We start from the raw sequence: 12,998 nt of genomic DNA, 5'->3' as shown, positions 1-12,998 counted from the left end.
AGCCTGATTAAGAAGAGTCCTGACCTCACCTTTTCCAAAGGCAAAGAACAAAATTGGAGGCCAGGGGCACCTTTAAGACCCCCCCAAAAAAAGTTCTATTCTGGGTTCAAGCTTTCCTATGCATGCACCCTTCTTCAGATCTGTACAGGAACTAAAACTTAGGTTTTATTTCTGCCCAGGATAAGACTTTGTTGGTCTTCAAGCTGCCCCTGGCCTCAAACTTAGTTCGGCTGCTCAGACCAATGTGGGGCCTACCTGGATGTGTCAAAGGGAAGCATTACAGCCTCCTAAAATGGCTGCCAAGGCAAATTCAGCCAAGATGGCATCAGGGCAAGGAGCATATCCACCAAATAAGGTCACGGGAAATGAAAACGTGCAAACTTTAAGAAACAGACGAAACAGTGGCTTGCTTTCTTCCTGACCTAAACGATAAAACATTAATCAGATAAATTTGGTTTAGGTTTTAAAATTAAGTTAAAAGCCGCCTTCTCATTGTAATGATCTTAGAATTATGGAATCAGAGAGTTGGAAATGTCCATAGAGGCCATCTAGTCCAACCCCCTGCTGAATACAGGATCAGCCTCAAGCATCCGGGATAAGTATCTGTCCAGCCGCTGCTTGAAGACCACCAGTGAGGGGGAGTTATTCATCTCCTTGGGCATAAGAAACCATGAGAAATTAACAGGTAACATGGATGGTGCAATTCTACACAATGGTTATTCCAGTCATTTAATTTAATACAAAATCTGTGTACTTGCTTATGTACAGAAAAGCATTAAAGGTAAGGGTATCCCCTGTGCAAGCACCGAGATTTTAGCGACTTCGGAAGGATGGAAGGCTGAGTTGACCTTAAGCCGGCTGCTGGGATTGAACTCCCAGCCTCATTGGCAGATAGCTTCAGAGAGCATGTCGCTGTTTTACCACTCTGCACCACAAGAGACTCTACAGAAAAAGCTTTAATAAAATACAAATAAAGCCCAATCAATAACACAAAGATCAAACAGGATTTATTTAGATACTAGGCTAGATTGGATGGGATGGAAGAACTCTGTGGATGGCCTCTCCCTCCACAAAGGACATGGAAAAGCTGTAGGTATGCGTGCTTTAATTTTCCAGTTGTATTTGTATTTACGTTTCATATTTTCCTGCAAACTCATGACTCCCTTCAGGTTTACAAAGAAATACCCCTTCCCCCATGTGCCCGTGTCTCCATTTTGCACATTTAGTATAACACACTCTTCGGTCCTGGTACAGTTTTATACTTGTTCTCTTCCATGGGACTGTCTTCACACGAACTGAAGTTTTTCAATGACCCAAACATTTATGCGTTTCTTCCAGTGTGAATTTTTTGATGGGAAGTTAGGTAATCCTTCCGCCCAAAGTTCTTCCCACACACCAGACACTGATATGGCTTTTCCCCCGTGTGAATTCTTAGATGGGAAATAACATATGTTTTCCTGCTGAAGCTCTTTCCACACTCAAGGCATTTATATGGTTTCTCTCCGGTGTGGATTTTTTGATGGGAAGTTAGGGCACCTTTCTCCCCAAATCTTTTTCCGCACGCCGAGCATTTATATGGTTTTTCCCCTGTGTGGGTTCTTTGATGGGTATTTAGATTATCTATCCTCCTAAAGCTTTTTCCACACTTCCGGCACGCATATGGTTTCTCCCCTGTATGGATTCTTTGATGAAAAGTAAGGTACGTACTCTGACGGAAGCTTTTCCCACACTGCAGACATTTGTATGGTTTCTCCCCTGTGTGGATTCTTTGATGAGAAGTAAGGTTATCTTTCCGCCCAAAGCATTTCCCACAATCCAGGCATTTATGTGGTTTCTCCCCTGTGTGGATCCTTTGATGGGAAATTAGGTAAGAACGCTGACTAAAACTTTTGCTACATTCCAGGCATTTGTGTGGTTTCTCCCCTGTGTGAATTCTCTCATGGGAAGTATGGGTGCCAGACTGACCAGTGCTTTTCCCACACTCCAGGCACCTAAATATTTTCTTTCTGTTGTGGGGGTTCAAATGCATATCGACAGCTGATGTTTCAGGAAAAATTTTCCCACCATCTGAGCACTCATTCCTATTGTCTCCTTGGTATGTTTTATGTAGTGGAATATTATGAGAATCATCGCCCTGTAAAAAACCAGAATTAGCTCTTGTTTTAAGTGAGTGCTTTGCCCCTTCCTTCCTTAGCACATCAGAAAATTCAGCATTCACTTTCACGTCAGGATATGCTTCTTCTTTGTCCGTCTCTGGCTGATCCTTTGCTGGCTCCCATACGCCAACTGCCGAAAGAAAGAGAAGAGTGACGTGAACACGCAAAAAGAAACAAAGCCCGAAATTATGGAATGGAATCGACTGCTGCAGGAAGACAGGAATTTTATGTATTTGAAACCTTTCCATGTCATCTTTCTGTCCCAATTCTGGGCCCCCGACATGAAAATATTAAACATATTTATTTATTAGTTGTTTATGTATTGGATTTATACTTTGTCCTTCCCCAGAGACTCAGGGCAGCTTACAAGAAGATTAAAATACAAAAGAATTGACATTAAATATTAAGCTTTTAGAATTTTTTTAATTGCTCAATATGAAATAATTCAAAGGAGTTAATTCTAATAGCCTCTTATTCCAAGTGTAAAAGAGAGAGCGGAGAAATAAAATTCATTTGGATTGAATTTATCTGGATGGGTTATCAAAAGGGAGGCCAGCCACTTATAAAGCTGTTTCTAAGCCTCAACTGTGGGCCACAGTGAATTAAACACATTAATCAAACATTTTAGGGTTCAAAACTGTCAACATTTAGAATTTAAGATTGAAAGCTGCATAAAAGCTGCCTCCTTCTACCAAAAGAACTGGGGTGGGGAGGGATGTAATCTTTGAAGACAATTTATTTGATGCAGCACTTTTATTTCTTTATTTTATTTATTTTTTAGATTTATATACCGCCCTCCCCGAAGGCTCAGGGCGGTTTACATTAAACTAATCAACAATACATGAAACCAGACCTCTAGCATTTCCAGTTTCTCCCCTGTGTGAATTCTTCAATAGGAAATATACCTTCATCCACTGGGACTGAAGTTCTTTCCATTTTTATGATTTCTCACCTGCATTAATTCGTTGGTAGAAAGTCAGAGCATCTTTCTTCCCGATATTTTTTCCACACTCCAGGCACTTATATGTTTTTCCACCTGTGTGGGTCCTTTGATGGGAAATTAGATTATCTTTCCGCCCAAAGCGTTTTCCACACTCCAAGCATCCGTATGGTTTTTCTCCTGTGTGAATTCTTTGATGGGAAGTAAGGTTTCCACTCCGATGGAAACTTTTCCCACACTCTAGGCATTTGTATATTTTCTTCCCTGTGTGAATTCTTTGATGGGAAGTAAAGTTTCCACTATGACTGAAACTTTTTCCACATGCCAGGCATTTGTATGGTTTCTCCCCTGTGTGAATTCTTTGATGGGAAACTAGTTCATCCTTCCGCCCAAAGCTTTTCCCACACTTGAGGCATTTATATGGTTTCTCCCCTGTGTGAATTCTTTGATGGTAAGTTAGGATATACTTCCGCCCAAAGCTTTTTCCACACTTCAGACATTTATGTGGTTTCTTTCCTGTGTGACTCCTTCGGTGGGTGGTAAGGCTTCCACTGTGTTTGAAGCTTTTCCCACACTCCAGGCATTTATATTTTTTCTCCCCTGTATGAATTCTCTGATGGGAAGTAAGGTTTCCACTTTGAGTAAAGCTTTTCCCGCATTCTAGGCATTTGTATTTTTTCTCCCCTGTGTGAATTCTTTGATGGGCATTAAGGTGTGCACTCTGACTGAAGCTTTTCCCACATTCCAGGCATTTATATGGCTTCTCCCCTGTGTGAGTTCTTTGATGGGAAGTTAGCTTATCCTTCCGCCAAAAGAGTTTTCCACACTCCAGGCATTTAAATATTTTCTTTCCCTTCTGGCCATTCCATTGCATGCCTGATTTTTCAGGAAACATTTCCCCACTTGCAGGGCACTTATAGCTCCCTTTATATACTTCTTGAAGCAGTAAAACATCATAAGTGTTATCACCATGGAAAAGGCCAAGATTTTGCCTTCCTTTATGTCGTTGTTTTCCCTCCTCCTTCCTCGGTGCATCATAATGCTGCACCTTCTGTTTCCAATCTGGATACGTATCTTTTTCCTCCGTCTCTGGATGACCTTTCCTTTCATTTGCTGACTCCCACACATCTGCCAAAAGAAAAAGAAACCTGACATAAATATACCAGGGAGAAAATACAGTCCTAAATTATGGACCACAAGAAAGCAACTGCTGTCTTGAATGCAAGATTTCAAAGGTGAGATGTCTGGACACGCTTTCAAACATCTTTTTCAGTGGGGAATGTGACCAATTCTTAGCTTGTGGCATTTCAACAGAGAATAGCATTTCACTGGGACAGTATTTTGTACAGTATTTAGCCTCAAAACAATGATTTTTGTTTGATTAGTGGCTCTTCCTGGGTCTGTGGGAATGACAGAATTATGGCAGAGCTAAAAACGCAGTGTGGATTTTCTGCCTGCGGTGTCTGGCCCACAAATTTCTTCCTTAGTGTAACAGGAATGGCCTGTCCTGTCATCCTTAAAAGGGTGCTGAAAAAAAAATTAATGTTAACAACATGGGAGAAGGCCCTTATTCTTTTCGCCTGATCCCATATGGATCAGTATATTGGACTGTGATTTCCTATAACTTCTCCCTGAAGACATTTCTCCTGCTGCTAACTTACTTTCTGACTTTCAAGAATAACTGGGTTTTTTTGTAACACTCTCCCCTTTTAGGTTTTCTTATGAGAGAAACACTACAGAGCAAGGCACCTACCTGCCCATTCTCCCACGGCATCAAAGCCATTACCAAAGAGCTCTCCTCCTCCTCCTTCTAGCCACAATATGAGGTCAGGTTTGGCTATTGCAGGTCCTTTTTGTGGGGAGAAAGCAAAAAGTACAATTATGGCTCTTCTGTTTGCATGGAGATTTTTCAGCACAGATGCTGACAGTATGAAACAAAAGCAGGTGGAATACAGGCCATTCATCTGGCCTTGGCTATTATGGGTTCTTACTACCAGTTTCCAGAGGGGATTAGAGAAACATCTGGAGCAGAGGTCCATCTGTGGCTGGGACCCCCATATTAAAGAAGGACACTCTGTGTGGGAAAGGGATGCTTGGTGCTTGGGGGGGGGCAACAGGGGGAGGTCTTTTGGAGTTCAGGCCCGGCTGGTAGACTTCCTGAGGGCACCTGAGTTTATTTTCTGATTTCCTATTGGGGGGGAAGAAGAAGTGGAAGAAGAGTTGGTTCTTATATGCCACTATTCTCTCCCTGAAGGAGTCTCAAAGCGGCTTACATTCGCCTTCCCTTTCCTCTCCCCACAACAGACACCCTGTGAGGGAGATGAGGCTGAGAGAGCCCTGATATTACTGAAGAAGAAGAAGAGTTGGTTCTTATATGCCGCTATTCTCTCCCTGAAGGAGTCTCAAAACGGCTTATAGTCACATTCCCTTTCCTCTCCCAACAACAGACACCCTGTGAGGTGGGTGAGGCTGAGAGAGCCCTGATATTCTTGCTTGGTCAGAACAGCTTTATCAGTGCTGTGGCAAACCCAAGGTCACCCACCTGGCTGCATGTGGAGGAGGAGCGGGGAATCAAACCCGGCTCACCAGATTAGAAGTCCGCACTCCTAACCACTGCACCTCACAGCGTTCTGGAAAGAGCCCAGGAGAAAAAGGTCCCTCACCCAGGGAGGCCACATTCCCAAAGTTCTCCAGCATGACTTCCTTGTACAGAGCTCTTTGAGGGGGGCTCAGCAAGGTCCACTGCTCCTCCGTGAAATAAACAGCGATCTCTTCAAAGGACAGACGACCCTGGGAAACGAAGGGGGGAAAGCCCTTCATTATTTCAATGGGAAATGGGCTCCTAAGTTAAAATAAAATCCAAACATGGATATTAAATTCCTGAACAGCAGCAGCCAGCTCCAGAAGGGCCTTTATAGTGGTGGGCCCAAATCCTCGGTCTCTCTGCCCTGTGTTGGCTCTCCGGAGGAACTGACTGGCCACTGGGTGAGACAGGACACTGGACTAGATGGACCACTGGTCTGATCCAGCAGGGCTCTTCTTAGATGTTTATGAGAAGCTGTAGTGAGGTCTCCCCATCTCTGCAGTCCGTAGATCAGTTGTAATTCTGGAAGGCCCCACCTGGAGGCCAGCAAACTTATATCCCACAAGGAGATTTGAAGTTGGTCGTGATAAAAGTACTGCTTTATCATCTGTTTGGACTTCTCTGCACGTGCCCCCAAGACACAATTTTTCCTGCCTCCCTTGTGCCCCATCCTCTCAGTTTTGCAACAAAAAAGGAAGCCTTGACCCCCATCTCCTCTTGACCCGGCCCCTTACCTGAGCGGTCTGCATGGTGGCTTTCAGCAGGGCAGAAGAAGCATCAAGGGTGTCTTTTTGCAGCTGCCTGGGAGGGTGAGAAAGAACAGTGATGGGAAACACTTTTTGGTAACATGCACACACCCCTCTCTGTCTCTCTGTACAAGGAAATCATGCTGGAGGATTCTGGGAATGCGGCCTCTCTAGGAGAGGAACCTTTTTCCTGGACTCTGGAAGGGAAGCCGCTTTGAGACTCCTTCTAGTAGCAAAAAGCAGAGTACACAAAACGAGATCATTCTCTCTCTGGTTGTGAGCATCCCCTCCTCCTAGTTCCTACTCCACTCCTCCCCCCCTGCAGCTGCTGTGTCTTTCTAAAGGAAACCTTGGAGACACTTGAGCCAGCCTCAGAAGGTGCTGGGTTCAGATTCTGTACTCAAGCCTTAGGCTTGCCAACTCTGGGCTGGGAAATACCTGGAGATTTTAAGGGTGGCACTTGGGGAACGTGGGACTTAGGGAAGGGAGGGACCTCAGAGAGGGGACATTGCCATAGAAGTCTATCCTCCAAAGCAGCTATGGATGCCAGCCTGCAGGTGGGACCTGGGGATCCCCTTGAATTCCAGCTCATCTCCAGGCTGCAGAGATCAACTCCCCTAGAGAAAATGGATGCTTTGGAGGTGGTCTCCCGAACAAACGCTGGCAGGGGCTCATGGGAATTGTAGTCCATGGACATCTGGAAGGCCACAGTTTGCCCACCCCTGCTCTAGGAGTTTCCCACCCGGAGATCCGGCAACGTTAAGCCTCCATCCCCTGCCCACAGCTTTAAAAAAGCAACAGGAAAAAGCAACTCTTTTCTCCAAGAGAATCTGAGCTGTCACCTGGAGATCAATTGTGATCACGGGAGATCTCCAGGCCCCACCTGGAGGCTGGCAACCCTTCCAGAGACCTCCATCCCCCGCCCACAGCTAAAAAAAAAGCAACAGGAAAAAGCAGCTCTTTTCTCCAAAAGAATCTGAGCTGTCACCTGGAGATCAATTGTGATCACGGGAGATCTCCAGGCCCCACCTGGAGGCTGGCAACCCTTCCAGAGACCTTGGGGAGACCTACAGAGGGGGTGTCTGCGATGCAAGAAAGGGAACCTCCAGAGGGGCTGGAAGACGGGAATTGGGGGTCTCCTTGCTTTCCCTCCCCTTCCCTCCCTGCATTGGGTCTTGCACAGCATCCCCTCCTCCCCAAGCCCCTTGAGCTCACCAGATCCCCTCCTAGCCGTTCCTGCAGCAGCCTGAGAAACAAAGGGAGGGGGGGATCCTGCAAAGGGAGGGGGGGCAGAAACTGGCTCGCCTAGATCGACCCCTTCCCCACCCACCCCCCCGTGCCTCTCTAGGCCTGCAAGATCGCTCGCTTTAACTCTTAGGAGTATCTCAGCCAGACAGGGAGTAGCAAAGAGTCCTGCAGCGCCTTAATGACTGAGAAATGTGTGGCGATGGAGGGGAGTTTTCCTGATTCACAGCTCCCTTCCTCTTCAGCCGTCCACCGGACCGAGGCGAGAGAAAGCGTTTGCTGGCAGGGGCTCATGAATTGTAGTCCTTGGATATTTGGAGGGCTGCAGTTTGACTACCCCTGTGCTACAGGATGGCCATTCTGCAGTGACGTTTTTGGAAGGCGGTCACAGAAGTGACAGTCTTGCCGCACCGGCTTCTGTGCTGAGGGGCTGGCTTTCTACGAGCAGGGAACGGGCGGAGCAGCCCCATTCAGAACCCTGATTTCCTGCGTTTTTCTCTGCAGGACCATTGGGAGACACACCCCGTAGGGGTGGCCAAACTGCGGCTTTCCAGCTGCCCATGGACTACAATTTCCACGAGCCCTGCCTTAAATTGTACCCCATGGACTACAACGTTCATGAGCCCCTGCCAGATCTCCACCTACGACAATTCCCATGCTGGCAAGGGCTCATGGGAATTGAGGTCCATAGAAATCTGGAGGGCCACAGTTTGGCCGACCTTGCTGTAGAGCAGGGGGTGGCCACATTGCGGCTCTCCAGATGCCCATAGACTACAATCCCCATGAGCCCCTGCCAGCACTGGAGAACTGCGATGTGTCTAGCCCTGCTCTAGACCAGGGGTAATCAACCTGTGGTCCTCCAGATGTTTATGGACTACAATTCCCATGAGCCCCTGCCAGCTCATGGGAATTGTAGTCCATGAACATCTGGAAGAGTACAGGCTAGACCAGGGGTAGTCAAACTGCGGCCCTCCAGATGTCCATGGACTACAATTCCCAGAAGCCCCTGCCAGCATTTGCAAATGCTGGCAGGGGCTTCTGGGAATTGTAGTCCATGGACATCTGGAGGGCCGCAGTTTGACTACCCCTGGGCTAGACCAACCTTGAATAAGAACTCCCCCGCGCACCCTTCGTCGCCTGCGTGAGCCAGCGCTCCAAGCGGCTGCTTCTCGGGTCATTAATGGTTAACAGAATCACTGAATTGCAATTCCTAGAGTGGGACGGGAAAGTGCCATATCCCGCCCTTCCCAGTGGGAGGGAAGCGAGCTTGAAGGCAGCCACGTGCGTTTCCTGGCTCGGTGGGAGGTGAGTTTGGAGCGGCTGCAAATTTGAAGGGTTCTCTTGGGGGGAGAAAGTGGGGATCCCCTGATAGGGTGGAGAGGGGAATTAGTCCTATGGTGCAACCTTGGCTTTGGTGAAACATATGACAATTGGAGTCCTTTTTTTAAAAATTGTATTGGAAAATGTGTTTAACGTAATATTCAAAAGCTACAGATATATAACAAGAATAAAAATAGCCATGAAAGAAGAGAAAAAGGGAAATATATATATATATAAAACAGCTTCTGACAATCTACAGTGAATATGTATCAAATTACTTGGGGGTTGGACTAGATGACCCATGTGGTCCCTTCCAACTCTATTATTCTATGATTCTATACTTCTCAGTTACCCTAAGTTTATTTTAAAAACTGAAGTCTCTCTCTTTTCTATAAACTCATATTTCCCCCTCCAAAAAAATCCTCAGAACCGTAGACCACCTGTTCATGCCCCCCCTTTCATGAAAAGGGAAAGGGAGATGAAAAAGGGGGAAATTGATTACAATATGGACAATCCCAATTAAGAGACTCTCTGGACTGCCTCTCCTTTCAAAGTTTTCACTCTGCAATAGGGATGGGATGAAGAATGCCTGATTTGAAAAGCCCTTCATCCATCTCTCTGTGGAAAGGTGATCTTACGTAGGTATGCTTGGACCCTGGACCCCCAACCGACTGAATGCAAGAGCTCAATCCACAAAAAGAGCATCACTCAAGATATGCATCAGGAGAACCAAACTCTTTGGACACCACGCCCATGACAGAGTGAGGCTGAGGGGAAGGGGGAAAGAGAAAACACACAAACAACACCCGGGAGAGGCAGCCCTTCAGATATGGGGGACCATATTTCTATTGTTTTGTCTGTTGGGTGCTTTTCTTGTGGCTTTGGTCAGGTCAAAGTTCAGTCCTGTGGGTCTGGAAAGGAATACCACAGACATTTCTTTAACTCCTCGGGGCAAACGAGGCCTAACTGCATGAGTAGAGGACCCCAGGCAGCAAAATGGCAGCAGAGAGACAATCTGGACCGCTTCCTACTTGCCCTGAAGTGAACTCAACAGCCACACAGGCGGCTAAGGTAAGGGAAAGATCTCCATGGAAGGGGGAAATGCTGGGGAACATTTTAGACGGTCCTCACTGAGTTACTCATTCCAGAGGAGTCTCTTCCTTTCCTTTCCCTTGACTGCTGGGGCTGCACAGAGTTCCTGGTGTGAATCCACGGTGCCTTCCACCCTTGACGCTGTGAGGTTTGCAGGCCCAAAGCCTCAGCATGTGCATCTCCCTTACCATTTCTCATCTGGAGGGAAGATTCTAGTTCCCCTCCTTTCTGGAGCCATTTAAGAGGAAGGAAACCATTTTCTGCTTCCAGGGATTGGTGACTTTTGAGGACGTGGCCCTGTACTTCACCCTGGAGGAATGGGCCTTGCTGGATCCATTACAGAGAGCCCTTTACAGGATAGTCATGCTGGAAATGTACTGGGTGGTGGTCTCTGTGGGTAAGTGTCCCTTTGATAGTGTTTCAACCCATTTGTTAAGGTGTCTTTCCAGAGATGGGAGCCCGGATCCAGCAGCTGAATGTCAGATCGAGGTGAAAGGTCCAAAAGACAAGGGTGTGGTGTTTGAAAGAAGAAGAGCTGGTCTTTATACTCCACTTTTCACTACCCGAAGGAGTCTCAAAGTGGCTTGCAGTCGCCTTCCCTTCCTCTCCCCACAACAGACACCCTGTGAGGGAGGTGAGGCTGAAAGAGTTCTGAGAGAACTGCACTAACAGGACTGTGAGTTGCCCAAGGTCACCCAGCTGGCTGCAAGTGGAAGAGGAGTGGGGAATCAAGCCCAGCTCTCCACATTAGAAGCCACTGCTCTTGACCACTATACCAAGATGGCTCTCTGGAAGATCCGCATAGATGATATTCTAATCTTTCCAACAACCCTGCAGGGTTGGTAAGCATCGCTGCCCTTGTGTTGAAGATGGATGATCCAGGGTGCAGAAACAGTGGCTTGGCTGAGGTCACCTAGTGAGTAGGAAGGAGTCTCCATCAGACCCAGCGTTCACCACTGTGACGGGCAGCAGCAAGGATCCAGCCTGAGGCCTTTCTGGGTCCTGTGTTCGAGAACCCCTTTAACTGGATGTGCCAGGAATCTGTACATGTCACGACTGTAAATATCAGAGCAGTGCTTTCTAAACTGTATCACAGGCAAGCATCTTTGGATTCCCTGAGCAATCTATTAATCTAATCCAGACTCCAAGGAAGAAGTGATAGTTAGTGAAAGGGGCCAGAGCTGGATTTTCTGCACATCGCAGATTCGCAAATCCATCCTGTCAGCCTCTTCAGCTAAGAAGGAACTCAGGGGAGAAGGCTTGGGACCGTCCTTGTCTGCCTGAGAGCCAGAGGAACCTTGGGGTGGCCCATGCTGGGTGAGGTGGATCCACCAACTGACTCTCTTGGTTTCTTATGCTTTTCTCTGTTTTTGCTTCCAGAGGGAAGCCGTGGTTCCACACCCACCCTCATCTCCTGGCTGAAGAGACAAGACCTCTTTCTCCCGCGCACCTCTGGACTGCCGCAAGCAGCAGGTAAATGCTTGGACGTATCATGTGCCATAGAACCATAGAGTTGGAAGGGATCTCCTGGGTCATCTAGTCCAACCCTGAGACTCCTTTGGGTAGGGAAAAGCAGCATCTAAGAACCAATTCTTCTTCTTCTTCAGTAATCTCAGGGCTCTCTCGGCCTCCCCCCACTCACAGAGTGTCTGTTGTGAGGAGAGGGGAGGGAAGGAGATTGTAAGCTGCTTTAAGACTCCTTTGGGCAGGGAAAAGCAGCATCTAAGAACCAACTCTTCTTCTTCAGTAATATCAGGGCTCTCTCAGCCTCACCCTCCTCACAGGGTGTCTGTTGTGGGGAGAGGAAAGGGCAGGTGATTGTAAGCCGCTTTGAGACTCCTTCAGGTAGAGAAAAGCAGCATATAAGAACCAACTCTTCTTCTTCTAAACATGGCCTCCTTTTTAACTACTACACCACACAGGCTTTCAAACCAAACTGCCTGTTATTACCCAAACCAGTTGCCCCAAACAAACAGTACATCATTACCAACATGCACATCGGGAATGGAATGCCAAAACGAACGTAGTGCCCTCGATACAGCTTTTCATGCGATCCTAGAGTTGGCAGTCCAACCCTCTGCTCAGTGCAGGATCAGCCTCAAGCATCTCCGCTTTGTTCTCCCGTCACCAATCCAGCTTCCGGCCGTTCCCACGAGGGGGAGGCCCCAGCCGTAGCAGCAGCACCCTCCTTGCCGCCTCCATCGCAGGCAGGGGAGGAGCTTCGGGAAGAGGGGGCGGAGCCAGAACCAGGAGAAGCAGGGGACATCCGTCCGCCAGCTCCTTCGCCACCTGCCTCAGGTACCGCAGACTGAATTGTAGCACTGAATTGTAGCACCGTTTGCAAAAAGCAGCACGACCCTCAACTAACACCGAAGCAAATCTCCATTGCAGCAGCACCCTGGAGCGAGCCGGCGGGCCCAGCAGCAGATACGGAAGGGGGGACCTTGGCGGCACTGCTGACCTCCATCGCGTCCCTGAAAGAGCACTTCCTGGAAGCCTGTACGTGCAAATGGCGAGACGGGGAGGGGTGTTTTGAGCCACGCAGCGAACGATCCAAACTGCTCGTAGATGCTAACGGTATTCTGCTCTCTCCCCGCCCCACAGTCCAAGCCACGACGTTACAGCTGAGAGACATGGAGGTGAGGCAGAGGCGAATGCTGCAGAAGATCGATGTCCTTGCCGCAGAGCTAGCCGCACTGCGGGACTCACTGGCGTGGCTCGGGCAGGGGTAGCCAAATTCTCCAGATGTTCACAGGTGGTTATCATCAGCCCCTGCTGTAGGCTACAGCAGGGGTAGTCAACCTGTGGTCCTCCAGATGTTCATGGACTGCAATTCCCATGAGCCCCTGCCAGCAAATGCTGGCAGGGGCTCATGGGAATTGTAGTCCATGAACATCTGGAGGACCACAGGTTGA

At 47.9% G+C, this 12,998-nt stretch overlaps 2 protein-coding genes across 3 annotated transcripts in view; one reads left to right on the top strand and one right to left on the bottom strand.

The window, feature by feature from the left end:
- Positions 1–825: 825 nt before the first annotated feature.
- On the bottom strand, positions 826–7,752 carry LOC143833956 (uncharacterized). Of its 2 annotated transcripts, XM_077330337.1 has the most exons (6): positions 7,642–7,752; positions 6,415–6,481; positions 5,760–5,886; positions 4,850–4,945; positions 3,109–4,224; positions 826–2,286 (listed from the first exon to the last, which is right to left on the bottom strand). In XM_077330337.1, the coding sequence occupies exons 2-6, from the start codon at positions 6,427–6,429 to the stop codon at positions 1,322–1,324; spliced, it is 2,319 nt and encodes a 772-aa protein (XP_077186452.1). In that variant the 5' UTR covers positions 6,430–6,481; positions 7,642–7,752; the 3' UTR covers positions 826–1,321. The 2 variants fall into 2 exon arrangements, with proteins under 2 accessions (XP_077186452.1, XP_077186453.1); XM_077330338.1 differs by lacking the exon at positions 7,642–7,752 and having other exon boundaries at positions 5,639–5,886; positions 6,415–6,482.
- Positions 7,753–8,884: 1,132 nt separating this feature from the next.
- Positions 8,885–12,998, top strand: part of LOC143833844 (uncharacterized) — a 32,894-nt gene continuing 28,780 nt past the window's right edge. The window contains exons 1-7 of the mRNA XM_077330069.1: positions 8,885–8,976; positions 9,563–10,062; positions 10,354–10,480; positions 11,464–11,556; positions 12,220–12,381; positions 12,475–12,582; positions 12,688–12,811. Coding sequence (XP_077186184.1) covers positions 9,988–10,062; positions 10,354–10,480; positions 11,464–11,556; positions 12,220–12,381; positions 12,475–12,582; positions 12,688–12,811 — 689 coding nt within the window. The 5' untranslated portion in view covers positions 8,885–8,976; positions 9,563–9,987. The remainder of the gene's footprint in view (positions 8,977–9,562; positions 10,063–10,353; positions 10,481–11,463; positions 11,557–12,219; positions 12,382–12,474; positions 12,583–12,687; positions 12,812–12,998) is intronic.

Source organism: Paroedura picta, chromosome 3 (genome assembly GCF_049243985.1).
Source record: "Paroedura picta isolate Pp20150507F chromosome 3, Ppicta_v3.0, whole genome shotgun sequence".
NCBI lineage: Eukaryota > Metazoa > Chordata > Lepidosauria > Squamata > Gekkonidae > Paroedura > Paroedura picta.
This window is presented reverse-complemented; position numbering and strand designations above follow the sequence as displayed.

Bases quoted from the DNA above. Each gene is read 5' to 3' on its own strand.
- LOC143833956 (XM_077330337.1), bottom strand. The intron at 4,946-5,759 runs GTGAGGGACCTT...CCCCACAAAAAG, and splicing joins TGGGAATGTGGCCTCCCTGG to GACCTGCAATAGCCAAACCT. The intron at 2,287-3,108 runs GTGAGAAATCAT...TTCTTTCGGCAG, and splicing joins CTACCAACGAATTAATGCAG to TTGGCGTATGGGAGCCAGCA.